Source organism: Lathyrus oleraceus, chromosome 6 (genome assembly GCF_024323335.1).
Source record: "Lathyrus oleraceus cultivar Zhongwan6 chromosome 6, CAAS_Psat_ZW6_1.0, whole genome shotgun sequence".
NCBI lineage: Eukaryota > Viridiplantae > Streptophyta > Magnoliopsida > Fabales > Fabaceae > Lathyrus > Lathyrus oleraceus.
This window is the reverse complement of record NC_066584.1, coordinates 481,534,942-481,550,640: the sequence shown is the minus strand read 5'-3', so window position 1 is coordinate 481,550,640 and position 15,699 is coordinate 481,534,942. Positions and strand designations below refer to the sequence as shown.

At 38.6% G+C, this 15,699-nt stretch overlaps 1 protein-coding gene across 1 annotated transcript; it reads right to left on the bottom strand.

Moving 5' to 3' along the window:
• Positions 1-430: 430 nt before the first annotated feature.
• LOC127096378 (uncharacterized) lies at positions 431-922 on the bottom strand. The gene has a single exon (XM_051034956.1). It carries the CDS (start codon positions 920-922, stop codon positions 431-433), a length of 492 nt encoding a protein of 163 aa, XP_050890913.1.
• Between the last annotated feature and the right edge of the window lie 14,777 nt (positions 923-15,699).

Below are 15,699 nucleotides of genomic sequence, written 5' to 3'. Positions count from 1 at the left end.
GATTGCCCATCCGATTGCGCCTTTGTATTATTTTAGCACTTGAATGAGTTATGCTTCTTGGACACTTTATAGACTGGCATTGATAATCGCTGGGCATTTTTTTTCCAGTATCCAGAAATACATACTTAAGATTTGTTGGTAGCTTCTTCAGGTTTACCCTTGTTTTGGGTTCTTCAGTAACATCTGATGGTGGTGGTGGTCTTAAATCTTCCCACCGGTGTGGTCTAGATTTAATCCATTCAGGTTGTTTTTCCATCATAGCGAGCACTTCAGAATCCCCCTAATCTTCATCACTTTCAAAAATCGATAGACTTAACACACATTCAAATGATGATCGGGGCATATGCTTTTCAATCTCTTGAGCAATTACCTGATCTATTATCTCTACAGTGTGGCTTGTGCCAATATCATCTTTGTATTGCATTGTGTTTCACACATCTATTTTTAACTCTTCATCATAGACTTTGAGGGTCATTGTTTCTTCCTCTATGTCTATCATACACCATTCTGTTTCCAAGAATGGTCTGCCCAATATGAGAGGAATCTCCTCATCTTCGGGCATTTCTAGAATGACGAAGTCAACTGGGAAAAAAAACTTGTCAATTTTTACAAGAACGTCTTCTACAATCCCATAAGGTCGCCTAATAGAGCGGTCCGCAAACTGAAGTGTCATTCGAGTATCTTGAACGGTGCCAATGCCTAATTTCTTATAGATGGATAGTGCCATCAAGCTTACACTTGCTCCTAAGTCAATAAGAGCTTTCTTGAATTTTCTATCACCAATAGTGCATGGAATAGTAACCGATCCCCTATCTTTCTTCTTTATTGGGATTTTCATACCTTGCAGAATGGCACTGCATGTTTCAGTTAGGATGATCGGTTCTATATCAGTGGAACGCTTTTTGGAGATGATGTCTTTCATGAACTTGGCATATATTGGCATTTGTTCTAATGCCTCAGAAAAAGGAATGTTTATTTCAAGCTTTTTGAACATTTTCAGGAACCTCTCAATTTTTTTTTCATGTTGATCTTTCTTCCTCTGTCTTGGAGGGTAAGGGAGTTTGATGACTGGTTTTGAAACCTTTTCTTTCTCCTTGACAGGTGGTAGCACCACTTCTTCATCTGGGTTATTGGTTTCCTTGATTTCTAAATCCACTTCTAACAATCCATCTTACTCCACATTGTTTTCTTCTGTTGACTTCCCACTTCGGGTTACGACAACGTTAACATTGTTATGTTCCCGCGGATTTGTTATCGTACCACTGGGTAGGGTCCCCGGGGCTTGAGAATTTGAAGCTAATTGTTGTGCTATCTGACCCATTTGGACTTCGAGATTTTTTATGGAGGCAGTGGTGTTTTTCTGATTGGTTCTAGTTTCTTCTTGAAACTGCATGTTGTGGGCGACTAGTTTTTCAATGGCGATTTCCCATTCAACCTTTTTAGGTGCCTGTTGTTGCTGTTGTTGTTGATATTAAGTCTGATGTTACCCTGTACCTTGTTGCAGAACATTCCCTCTCTGATCTTTCCAGAAGAAATTTAGATGATTCTTCCAACCTGGGTTGTAAGTGTTAGAGTAGCGATTATTCTGCTTCAAGAATTTGATCTCTTCAATTTGTGGGGGGGGGGGGGGGTAGCAAAGCAATAGACCGTGTGATGAGGTCCATTACAGATTTCACAAGTGCTAGCCTGAGCCGGCTGGACCTGAGCTATTTGTTGAGTACCTATATTCATAGCTTTCAACTCCTTGTCTACTTCGGCAGCAACTGTGTCTTCCATACAAATTTTATTTGTCTCTAATTTTAGATCAATCACCCCCTATGGCTGACTAGTACACCTATCGTATAATTCTATATGCTCATTGGCAGTTATTGCTTCAATAATCCTCTTAATACCAATGGCTGTGGAGAAATTTGTTGAGCCACCAGCTGCTGTATCAATCAACTAATTTGTTTTTATTTTCAGCCCATTAACGAACATCTGCATTTGTTCGGTCCGATCCATATTATGAGTTGGACACGCTACTAAGACCCTTTTGAATCTTTTGTAGGCTTATCCCAATGATTCACCATCCTTCTTTCGAAATTAAGGATTTCATACCTTTTTCTCAAGAATACTGATGCTGGAAAGTACTCATTTAAGAATGCAGTTTCCATCTCTTCCCATGATGTGATACTGTCAACTGGAAAAGAGTATAACCATTCTTCCGCATGTTCAGCTAAAGTGAACGGGAACATTCTTAATTTTTTTGCTTCATCAGTATGACCATCAATTTTCAATGTGGTGCTCATGGTCAAAAATCTTTGCAGGTGTTTGTTGGCATCTTCATTAACCTTTTCCGTGAAAGGTTTTCTTTCCAATTGATTGATTGTGCTAGGATTTAGTTGAAAATTAGTCACATTCACCGGTTGGTTGACAATGGTCAGTCGACCACCCGGTGCATTTGCACCTCCATAGTCACCTAGGAGTCTTTTCGGAGGTGGAGGAGGTGGAATTGTAGGAACTTCAGCCATTGGTTCTTTGACTTCGGAGTGATCAAATGTACTTTCTTCTTTGGAATCCACTCTCGCGTTCCTGCGTCTTCGGTGAAGGGTTCTCTCGATCTTTGCGTCAAAAAGAAATTCAGCTGAGGGTTCTCCTCGCATACACAAATTAGTAAATTATAAATGATAGAAAAATAATTTTATTGCAGAGCAACAAAATTTTAATTGAATTTAAAATTAAATTCTATATTTTGGCAGTCCCCGACAGCGGCGCCAAAAATTTGATAGAAAAAATAGCAAGTGTACTATTTTGCCTATTATAGTAATAACGGGTAAATTCCGTGAATGTCGATCTCAAGGACTGCACGTCTATATCGAGTTCAAATTATCATTCAATTAAATAAAAAGTATGATTTGGGTTTTTAGATTCAAAATTATAAAAATAAAGGCAAATGCAAATAAGAATGAAAATAAGGGTTTGCAAGGTAAGAGGAACAATGTCAAGGAAGGTGTATGATTTATCCCTGTAACAACTGTGAGTCACAATTGCATCAACAAATATCAATTACTACCAGTTCTCAAGGGTATTTTCTCCCAAGTCCTTGGTGAGAAAACCTTTAATCAATCTACTCTAATTTCTATGTCCATGGGCAATTAAGGTGAAGTTAAGCTTTATTATATCAAGAACACTCTGGTTCATACATGGTATCCCTAGACCTAGGTGATATCTACTGCAGAGTAACCCTATGAAAACCTTATCAATGGCGGTCCATCCTAATTGATAACAACAAAACAATCTCGATTGGTCCGAAAGAGAAAGCATGAAACACATCAAAAGGTTACCGTAAGAATAATATTGTAAATGCAAAAGTATACTCAAATTCGTAACAATTCTAAATCAGTGACACCCCCTAGCATTAGGGGGTTTATCTACTCAGATTGCTTAACATAAATGCAAGATAAAAATTACACATTACAATTATTTGGATGATTCGATATTCAATCGCTTCCACTAATGAAAACCTTCAGCTCTCCGAACTCCTCGCTCTCTGTAATACTTGATTGCTTGACAATACGGTGTTTTGTCTTCTTCCAAGATGATCTTTTCTTAGGTAGAAGGTCCTTTTTTATAATGAAAATTCCAAGAAACAGGTGGACATGTCCAAAAATCTCTCTACCAGCCCGATACTCAAAAGGCCGATGAAAATGGATAATTTTGGTCCTGGACTGACACGGCCCGTGTCCGCTGACACGACCCGTGTCAGTTGACACAGGTGGCCGTGTCAGCCTACTGCTTCCTGTGGCACGCCCACTGCTTTCTTGACACGACTGGGGATGTTGCTTGACACGGCCCATGTCAGCTGACACGGGTGGCCGTGTCAGGCTACTGTTTTTATTTGCAAGCTCCTTCTACCAGACACAGCCTGTGTCAGGTGACATGGGTGGTTGTGTCATGCCTCCTGTACCGGGGTTTTTCCACTCCTTTGCTTGCCAGAATTCCGCATTGTTCCGCTCCGGGTTCCTCGAGTTTTCCACCAGGACCTATTGGACAAAAACACAAATATCCCACGCGTAAAATCACAAAAATATAAGTAAAATATAACAGTGAATGGAAATGCTTAATTATTATACTGGAAGTAAAATTTCCTTGAAAAGTACTAAAATGCTTGCACAGTGTCTCAAAATCCTTGGTTTCTTGTCGGATCAGTAACGAAAACTTAATGAAAATGGTGACTGATAACATGGGCTATGGAGGTAACTAGACCTCCTATACAGAAAAGGGTGGCCCCTCTTGCGCAAAGCAATTGCAAGTATGTCAGCATGAGAGGAGTCGTATTGACTCGTTGTCGCTACCGAGATTTCACGATAACGAAACCGGGACTAAAGAGATGCAAAAGAGAGGCAAAGTCAGAAGAGTCGCCACCAAATTTTATTTACTTTACCTCTATCGGAGAGGAGAGAGGAAATAGTCGATAAAACCCTCGGAAAGGAGATGCGCACGGGAAGCGGTAAAAGAGAATACATAATCGGTCTTGCAACCGAGATTTAGGTTTGGAAGTCGGTTACGTAAGGGGAAGGTATTAGCACCCCTTACGTCCATGGTACTCCATGGGAACCATTTGGGTTGTTTTACATACATGGGATTCATCTATTATTGTTTTATTTCCAAAAGAATGTGTGAAAAGAGGGGGGTGCTTTTGTTATTATAGCGCTCGCCAAGGATTGGGGGCCTTGTGCCTACGTATCACTAATTCGGGGATGAGGAATCAGAGTTCCGTAGTTCGGAGTAGAAAATGTTTGTGTGTTGGTTGATTTTACCTTTGAAAAAAGGGTTTTCTGGATGATGCCCTAAGGCATAAAAATGAGTTTGATGAGTTGTATTATTTTTACCTTGAGTAAGGGTTTTATGAAGTGAGTGTTTGTGATTATATTGTACTAAAGTCTATGGGCGGAGGTGATTATTCTAGACAACAAGACAAGCATCTTACGTCCAAAATAATCAGAGTAAGGGTAGGAATGCTCCATTCTCACTCGTTCTCCACCACTTAAGGCTCGTGGCGCACAATAACAATCGTAATTATTAAGTGTTTTGAATTTGATTATGAAAATGCCACTTGACATTGAATCAAGGGTTTGTTTTATTTTGATTATGAAATTTGGCTTATGCAACATGAATGCAAAGTAACCAACAAGAAATTAAAGAATTTCATTGTAAGGTAGCCCAAGAGAAAGCCTTTTGTGTGCAAAAGTGACATAAGCTAAACAAAGAATAATGGTCTTACAAACATGTCCCCCTAAGGTGGTTCCATGACGCCATTCTTACAACATGCATATAAGTTACGGATGAAAATCCAAGTGTTTACAAAGTATCACAAAGAGTAAAGGAAGGCTTCCAAGCAAAGGTCCTAAGATGAAATCCTCTAAGTCCAAGTTGATTATGAGTGGAGTGAATATTTTTGGTCTTACCATTTTATCATGTTTTTGTTGTTTTTTTAATGTAGGATGACAATAAAATAAATAACAAGTAAATAAACATGCATGATGAGTTTGTACAATGATGATGATAATGAGTACTTGAATGTAAATTACAAGGTAATGACACAAAAGTAAATCACAAGATAAAGAATGACAATATCACAATAATAATGGTTAGTGAATGTAAATGACACAAAATAAACCACAAGTTAATGGTAACAAAATCACAATAACAAAGGTTAATGATAAAAAAGGTTAGTGAAGTGTAATTAGTGATTGGTAATATGTACAAAATGGACATCTTGAGGACTACTTTTCATAGGTCAAAAAGACTCAAAATATGACACATTAAGGGATAGCTTATCATTGATGCAAAGTATTGAAGATGATTGAAAAATCAACTAACAATAGATTTGTAACAAAGAAAGTTATGCAACCCTAAGTCCATCTATCAATATTTTAAAAGATTATGATTTGTTTTCTTTATTTTTATTTTTACTCCTCTTTTATTTTGCAAGATAGTAATAGAGTAAATAAATTAGCATAATATAAATGATATGGTTAGATAACAATAAACATAAACATAAACATAAACATAAAGTACTTGAAATAAAGTGAACAATAAAATAAATTGCAAAGAAGTAAAGTGAAATAATGTAAACGTTAGGAGTTAGTAGTTAGTGGTTAGTGGTTAGTAGAATAACAATAAGCAAATAGAATAACAAGTTAATGTAAATAAAATGGTTTCATCTATCTACCAAATGACCCAAATATGGTTGAAATAGAGGCAACCTATCAATGCCTCAAAGCATCATGAAGGATCTATTGATCAATCATTAATAGGTTTGAAACATTGAAGGTTTTATTAACTCTAAACAACCATGGTCATGATCTAATAGACCTCATCAACCAAATAAATGTGGAAACAAGTCAACAATAAATAGCAAATGAAACAAAATACAAAGTTTGATTAAAGATGGTGGATAAAAGTAGCAAGAGCAAAAAATCCCAAAAAAAAGTGTAAACTAAAGTTAATCATTTTTGACAAGTTTGAGTCTAAATCCTCTCAAAAGATCAACCAAGAACAAACAATCACAAAAACAGAACTAAAAAGTTAACAAAGTTTAAGTTAAAATCATTACCCAAAAAATGTTGAAAAAGGGTAGGTTGAAATGGTGTTGAGCTTGGATATAAAGCAAGGGGTTTGGGATGAAAGTGTTTATGGTGGAGGTATAGTGAAGGAGCTGAGTTATGAGTGTTAGAGAGTGAGAAGTTTTTGAAAAAAAATATGAAAGAGGACAAAAAAGTTGGTGGGGTGACTTTTTTAAGTGAGAAAGATTTTTTTGTTTTGACCTATGTTTGGAGAGGAGAGTGAATGGTACTTGGACATAACTTTTGGGGGCTAAGAAGCATGAAAAATAAGGGGAAATAGTACCTCTTTTTATAGGGAAAGTAGGTGGAAAAAGGGGGATGACCCAAAAAGTACTCTGTGTAAAAACCAGAGCTACTGCTGCTGTCCACGCAGGTGTAATCGATTACCATGATTAGGGTAATCGATTACACAGTCCAAAATGGCTTGGAAATCAATTTTTTGTTTGGGTAATCGATTACCATGATTAGGGTAATCGATTACACAGTCCAAAATGGCCTAGAAATCAATTTTTTGTCTGGGTAATCGATTACCATGATTAGGTTAATCGATTACACAGTCTAAAAATTGATTTTCCCCTTTTTTTAGAACTTTAACCGGATAACCCCATTTTTCCGGGGGCCAAACACCATGCCTTGAGTCCGTGTAATATGTTTTTGGTTATGAAAGTTCAATGAGATTATGATGATGAATTAATGAAAGCATGCATGTGCAGTAGGGCCATGGATCAGATGAAAGTTGTATCGGGGTAGGGTGAATTTTAGGGTATGACACTCGTGTCGATGCGAATGCGGCGTGTAAGAAGAAAAGCTCTTTTTGAATTCACCCTACCGTTGTTTATTTGGCTAAAAATTGTGTTGGTTAGTATGCGATGCACATAGAGTATGGCCGGGTTATGGATATGTGAAGCTTTTAGCCTTTCCGAATCAAAAGTATTATCACCTGTCAATTGTTCCCGAAAACGGAACGCTTCATGCTACCATTCTTCTTCCAAGGGACAGGCATAAGTTACACCGTCCCCATGGGGAAAATGCAGCATGTCCCCAAGATATCTTGGCTCAATTCATAATTCCTATTAAACATTCTAAACATCATCGGGCCGGAAGAGTATTGATCTACCATATGTGTATAGTAAGTGAAAGAACTTAAAAATTCCAAAGTCAGCCTCTTGTAGGTAGCACCATTTAACAAACAGAAATGCATTAAATCTAGTCTATCTAGTATCCATTGTACACTACCGAATAGTCCTAACTTACGTAAGCAAGATTCGTCGGTATAACTTGTTGGAGTTATTGAGCATTCGTAAAACTTCAAGTACATTCCCTTTTGTAATTCTCTAACTTCACATTCACTGAAGGCGAGATTTGACAAGTCTAATGTTGGCCTTCTTGTTCTAGCTTGGACTCTTGGAGGCATGATGTGTGTGCGAAGAATAATTTTAAAATAGGGTTCAAATGAGTTTTGGCAATATGGTTGAATTAGGTGATAAGAGTTTAAATAAGTGAATTAGAGAGGGAGTTTGAAAGGTTTAAAATGAAGGGTGTTAGTGGGGAGTGATTAAGGTGAGTTAATGGGTTTTGGAAGTTGAAAAAATAGTAAAACATGGGGATGTGCGTTTAAAATCGCGTTTTTGTGTGTCTGAGGTTTGTGGCGAATGCCATAGGGTTGTGGAGAACGCCACAAACCTTAAATATGGAAATTGCATTTTACCTGCGTGGCGAACGCCATGAGGGTTGTGGCAAACGCCACAGGCTTCAGAAACATAAAAACGCAATTTTAAACGCACAGGAAAAAGGTAAAATGCATAAAATGATATAAAATAATACAATATAAAATAATACAGGATAAAATAAAATAAAATAAAATGACATTAATAAAATATAAAATATTCGTATGTTTTACGTCGGTAGCACGACACAATAAAAAAATTGATGAAGAAGCATAAAATAAAATTCTTGAAAGGAAATCCTAAATAGAAAGCATGAAATGGTATCCTCCCACACACTTAAACAAAGCGGTGTCCATAGTGCTTTAGTGTCGGGAAAGAATGCGAAAAAAAATCTTGTAGATCAGCCACTACGACAATCGGTAGGATCGGTAATAGGGAGCCTGGAATACACCACTTGGTGAAGGTGTTCAAATTGTTCATTAGAAATGTCCATAAAGCCGTAAAGGTCTTGGAGAATGGTAGTAACATCAGCTCTTATAGCAGCGACTTTGGTCCGAAGGGTTTCCAGTGCCAGATTATGGTTGTTACTAGAAGTGGCAGGAGCAACGGAAACAAGCGTATGTGTATCAGAGAGAGGGAGATGACTATGACATTCATAAACAGGAGGTGTTCTAGGAGGTGAAGGTGACTCACCCTGGCTTTCTAAATCATAATGTCAGTTGTTACGGTCGTGTACACTAGTTCGCTCAATGTTGGGCAGGGTGAATTGGTGAACTACCTCATAGTTGATTAACAGCTGGAATTCCCCAGGTCCAAGGTTTTTTTATTAATCTTCTATTAAAACAAAAAGTAATCTCCATTGGTCGGGTGCCTCCTAGAGGGGTTATGCAGGAGAGTGCGGTTCTTATGGCTAAGGCTGCAACAATCATGGTGACTTGTCCACCGATCAGGATGGGACCATGAGTAGCATGAGCAATCCTATTTAGTTTTGCAAGCATGAAGGTTGCATCATTAACTGGCCTGGACTGAAAAACACAGAACAAGATGAATAATTCATCTCTAAACACACTGGTACTACTTTCCGGTTTTCTAAAAAGGGTGTAAGCTAAGATTATATGGAAATAGCGAATAACAGGGTTATGGATTTGGGCGGAGTGCCTGGAATCAGGTTCAGTTTGCGTCTCTCCAGAAATTTTGTTCCAGAAATAGTCAAGTTCAGGGGTCATAGAAGCGTCCTCTTGTGCTATAGTGAAAACGTCGGGTCCATTAGGAAATACTAACAGATCAACCATTTCACGATGGTTAAAATTATAGTTGTACCCAAAAAGCCTAAAGGACACTCGTCCTCTATTGAATCCCCTCCCTTGTTTAGGGTCATAAAGAAAGGAACTTAGGAATTCTAGTGTTAGCTTGTGGCATGTTGAAAATCTCTTCCTAGTAAAGCTCTCCCACCCAAGCTGGTTGAACATAAAGTTGATGCTCTCTCCTATACCTAAGGCATCCATGGTATGTCTATCAGGGTATTTGGTCAGTGCCACCTCTCTCCGAAAAGGAGTTTCATAACATTGTCTTTGTGCCACGTTTATAAAAGTAACAACCATATTATCTACATTCTTTATTCCTAAAGTTAGTAGTCTGAAAGGAGACATGAAAAGAGTTAGTACTGATCAAAATAAGTAAACCGCTTATTGGGGAATTAGTAATTCGTAACTGTGGGTTTCCTCCCACGCAACGCTTTGTTTAATGTCGTAAGCTCGACAGAAATTAACAAATTATTGGGAGAGCTGGCGGCTCGCCTAGCCTTATACTAGTATAAAAATCTTTATTGTTAACATAATGATAGTGTTTCAGGCGTTGTCCATTCATGACAAAGGCTTCATCAAATTTACCATTTATTTCTATAGCTCCATTTTGAAACACTTTGGTAACATCAAAAGGGCTAGACCACCTAGAATGTAATTTCCCTGGAAAAAGCCGTAGTTGGGAGTTAAATAGTAGGACTAAATCCCCCTCGTTAAACTCTCTCCTTGAGATACATTTATCGTTCCATTTTTTTGTTCGCTCCTTATAGATTTTGGTATTCTCGTAGGCGTACAGTCTCAGTTCCTCAAGTTCATGTATCTCTAAGTCTCGTTTTTTACCCGCGGTTGCATAATCCATGTTTAGGGCCTTAATGACCCAATAAGCTTCATGTTCTAAATCAACTGAGAGGTGGCAAGCTTACCATAGATTAATTTAAACGGTGTGGTTCTTATGGGGGTCTTATAGGCTGTACGATATGCCCATAGAGCTTCGTGAAGCTTGGAGGACCAATTTTTCCTAGAGGTCGCAACGGTTTTTTCTAATATTTATTTAATTTCCCTATTGGAAATTTTGACCTGTCCACTTGTTTGTGGGTGGTAGGGTGTTGCTATTCAGTGTCTAACTCAATATTTGAGTAGTAATTTCTCGAAGATTTTGGAAACGAAGTGGGAGCCTTCGTCACTAATGACGAGTCTCGGTATACTGAATCTAGGAAATATTTGATTCTTAAAGAGCTTTATCATAACTCGTGCATCGTTTGTAGGTGAAGCTATTGCTTCAATCCATTTTAACACATAGTCTACAATGACGAGTATATATTTGTTACCATAAGAGGATGGGAATGGGCCCATGAAGTCAATGCCCCACACGTCGAAAACTTCTACTTCCAAGATACCTTTTAGAGGCATCTCATCGCGTCTAAAGATGTTCCTAGTGCGTTGGCACCGATCACACTGTATAACCGCAGAGTGGACATCTTTCCACAGGTTAGGCCAGAAGAAGATGAATTATAATATTTTTGCGCAAGTTTTCTATGTGCTAGCATGCCCCTCATAAGGTGAAGCATGGCAGTGATGTATGATATTATCGACTTCCTCTTCTGGGATGCAGCGATGGAAGATACCATCGGCACCTCTTTTGAAAAGAAGTGGCGCATCCCACTAGTAGTGTTTCAAGTCGTGGAAGAATTTCTTCTTTTGCTGGTAAGTTAGCTCTGGAGGAAGTACTCCGACTGTTAGATAGTTGACAAAGTCAGCGTACCATGGCATGATAGTTTTGGTAATTATGGCCTTCATAACCTCATCAGTTTCTACGTCTTTATAGGTTAATGGGTACTTAGTTATGTTACTTTCGATTTGAGCTACAAGTAGATCATATGGGAAATCATCGTTGATTGGTTGTTGCTCGATTTTAATATTCTCAAGTCTATACAGGTGGTCGGCAACAACGTTTTCAGTTCCCTTCTTGTCTTTAATCTCCAAGTCGAATTTGCCCTGCCGGAGGATGATAATGTGTATATTTGTTTAGGGATTATGCATGGTTATGATGATTATGCATGCAATATGATGTATGCATCCTAAGTATCTTCTTTACGATGAAAGTTTGATTTCAAAAGGGCCCAAGAAAGTTGAAGGAAGAAAGCTTCACTAGGGAATGAGAAAAAGAAGGGTGATCACTCCTAGTAACGACTAGGGAAAAAAACAAGACAGTGTTCCTTAACAACGGATGGAACACAAAACATCTATTGGGGGTCAAACAAAACGAAATCAGTGACGATTCTTAACGAAGGCTACATACCTGACTCGACTGGAAATAATTTTTTTTTGCGAAGGTACAGTGACGATTCATAGCGAAGGCTAGAATACCTGAAATCCTCCGGGAAGATCAAACAACTCAGTGATGATTCTTAGCAACGGCTAAGAATACCTGACTCTGCTAAGAAGAATACAGATTTTTTTTGCGAAGGTACAATGATGATTCGTAGCGAAGGCTAGAATACCTGAAATCCTTCGGGAAGATCAAACAACTCAGTGATGTTTCTTAGCAATGACTAAGAATACCTGACTCTGCTGAGGAGAATATAAATGTCGAGTGAAGGTTCCTAGCAATGGCTGGAATACCTGACATCTACTGGAGAAAAATGAATTCAAAGATGATTCTCGGCTATGAATGTCTGAATCGGCTTGGGGAATGAATCCAAAATGCCTCTAGTCTAAAAAATGAGAATTCAGTGACGATTCTTAATAAGGGCTAAGAATACCTGACTATGGGGGGAAAAGGAAAAATGTGTTGACTTTCTAGGGATAGAAGAAGTACAGTGATATTTCTCAGCATTGACTCCTCTGGGGAAACTTGACAATGAAATGAAACGGCTTAGCGACGATTCCCAGCAACGGCTAGAATGCGTGGTTGTGCTTGGGAAATGTTTTGAGGATGGACATTGATTTTTATTGCGGAAAATTCCTAACAACGGTTGGAAAATTCCGAACTCTAACGAGTTAGTTTGAGTAAGTTAAGGAGATACTTATGATGTGATGTTATGTATGCCAATGCATGTTTGGGCTTTCATGGGGAATACATGAAATGCAGGGTTTGCAAGTTGTGCCAAGTACATTTGGGCTTTGCGGAGGAGTGTATTTGGGGAATGCCAATGGTGGTTGGGCTTAAAAAGGGTGATTGGGTGAATTGTATTGACTTTCCGATACTTGAGAAATTGGAGTTCGACGTCCAAGCAAGCGCCAAATGTAATGTTTGAAAATTCCTATTGGGGGGAGAAATGATCGGCCTAGTCCAAAGAACTGTGTGGCACCCTTGGGTTGGAAATGTGTTTTGATTACCTTTAGCAAAATTCAAAAAGTAATGTAATTCGATATTGTCTCCCTTACAGTTTTTTTTGTTTCTTTTTTTGAAAAAAAGGTCTTTTAATCGAAAATTTCCCATGTAATTTTATTTAGAAAAAAGTCATATTTCGTAGACAAAGCAGGAAAAGTAAAAATATGGAACACATGTGAGGGAACTGATTTTGATTGACAAGTGGTTCCACAAATAGGGAATTTTGTATTAAGGAAAGAAATTCCTAAAAGAGGTGATTGCGAAAAGAAAATGATAATTGTAATGGCAATGAAACATCTCGAGTTTCCTCCAAATTCTAACTCTGATATAGCCTCTATGCCTTTGGTCGCCCTTTGATCTTACTTTTTGAAGGAGGGTGATAGGATTGACTTGCTGGGGACCCACATAATTGACTCGCCAAGGAATGAAGAAGGATTCCTTGCGGGATGCAGCCTCTTGCTTTTATTAAATCCCTAATTTTTGCCTAGACCGCACTTTCGGGTTTTCAGTCTATCGGGATACCCATTTTTGCATAAGTTGCCCTTTTGGGTTTTCAACATATCGGGCTATATATATATATATATATATATATATATATATATATATATATATATATATTATATATATATATAATATATATATATATATATATATATATATATATATATATATATATATATATATATATATATATATATATATATATATATATATATATATATATATATATATATATATATATATATATATATATATATATATATTTGACTGCATCCGCATTAACCGGGGATGGAAGATCTTCACCATCCATAGTTGCAAGGATCAAGGCTCCTCCCGAGAAGACCTTTCTTAGAACATACGGAGCTTCGTAGTTTGACGTCCATTTTCCCCTTGGGTCAGTATGGATTGGATGAATCTTCTTCAATACGAGGTCTTCGGCCTTTAGGCTGCGGGGGAAAACCTTTTTGTCATGTGCCCTCTTGATGCGCTTTTGATAAAATTGGCCATGGCAGATGGCTGCTAAGCGCTTCTCATCAATGAGGTTTAGTTGGTCAAATCGAGCTTGTACCCACTCAGACTCATCAATCTTAACATCTGTCAAAATCCTTAAGGCCTATAAGGCGATGAGTTGTGGTGGTCGATCTTGAAATTTTGGCATATCTCTTTCATCATTTTATTATTGAGGTTAGATCCATTATGAATAATGATCTTGTTGGGGACCCCACAACGGCAGATGATTTCTTTCCTGAGGAATCGAGTCACCACTTGTCTGGTAACATTGGCGTACGAGGCTGCTTCTACCCATTTTTATGAAATAGTCAATGGCTACAAGGATGAAGCGGTTTCCGTTCAAGGCAGTTGGCTCTATGCTTCCGATCACGTCAATGCCCCACATGGCGAAAGGCCAAGGTGATGTTAGGACATTGAGAGGCGTTGTCGACACATGGATCTTATCAGCATAGATCTGACACTTGTAGCAGGTTTGGACGTGGCGATGACCGTCAATCTCCATAGTTATCTAGTAGTATCCGGCCCTTAAAATTTTCTTCACCATAGTGCTCCCACTGGCATGCGTCCCAAAGGATCCTTCATGAAGTTCCATTATAATCTGGTTTGCTTCTCGCTTGTTCACACATCTAAGCAAAACCGAATCATAATTTCTCTTGTATAATACCCTTCCACTTAAGAAGAATTTGGATGATAGTTTTCGAAGATACTTATTGACGGTGATGGATGCATTCGCATGATACTCTTGGTTCTCTAAGAATTTCATGATGTCATGGAACCAAGGATGACCGTCAGCTTTGTCTTCTGCTGCCAGACAGTAAGCAGGTTCGTCCAAGTAGTTAGGTGAAAGGACGACGCTTCGTTCTTCCACTTAACTTTAAACATGGACGCCAAAGTTGCCAAAGCGTCAGCTAGCTGATTCTCTTCTCGAGGGATGTGGTGGAATGTAATTTCATCTAAGTAGGGGACTAGTTTCAAGACATGCTCTTTGTAAGGAATGAGCTTATGATCTCTAGTATCCCAATCTCCTTTGACTTGGCTGATTACAAAGGCTGAGTCCCCATAGACTTCCAGGATTTTGATTCTAAGATCGATAGCAACTTCAATACCAAAGATACAAGCCTCGTATTCGGCCATATTGTTTGTACATTCAAAACATAATCGGGCGGTAAAGGGGAGGTGGAAATTAGTTGGAGAAGTGATTACTTCCCCGAAGCCATTGCCATGAGCGTTAGAAGCTCCATCAAAAACCATGGTCCATCGGGATCCAGGCTCGGGTCCTTCCTCGGGACCGGGGATGTTGCAATCCCTAATCAGCATGATATCCTCGTCTGGGAATTCAAAACGCATAGACTGATAGTTCTCCAAGGGTTGTTGTGCAAGATAATCAGACAATACACTCCCTTTGATGGCCTTTTGAGTGACATGTTGGATATCGTACTCGGTCAAAGCCATTTGTCATCGGGCTACTCTACCGGTTAGAGCCAGCTTCTCAAAGATGTATTTGACAGGATGCATCTTAGAGATCAACAATGTTGTATGAGTGAGCATGTATTGTCTTAAACGTTTGGCAGCCCATGCTAGTGCGCAACAAGTCTTTTCAAGCATCGAATACCTACTCTCGTAATCAGTGAATTTCTTGCTCAAATAGTATATTGCATGCTCTTTTATACCAGTCTCGTCATGTTGGCCGAGGACACAACCCATTGATCCTTCGAGAACGGTGAGATACATGATTAATGGTCTACCAAGTACATGAGGCATCAACACAGGAGGTTCTT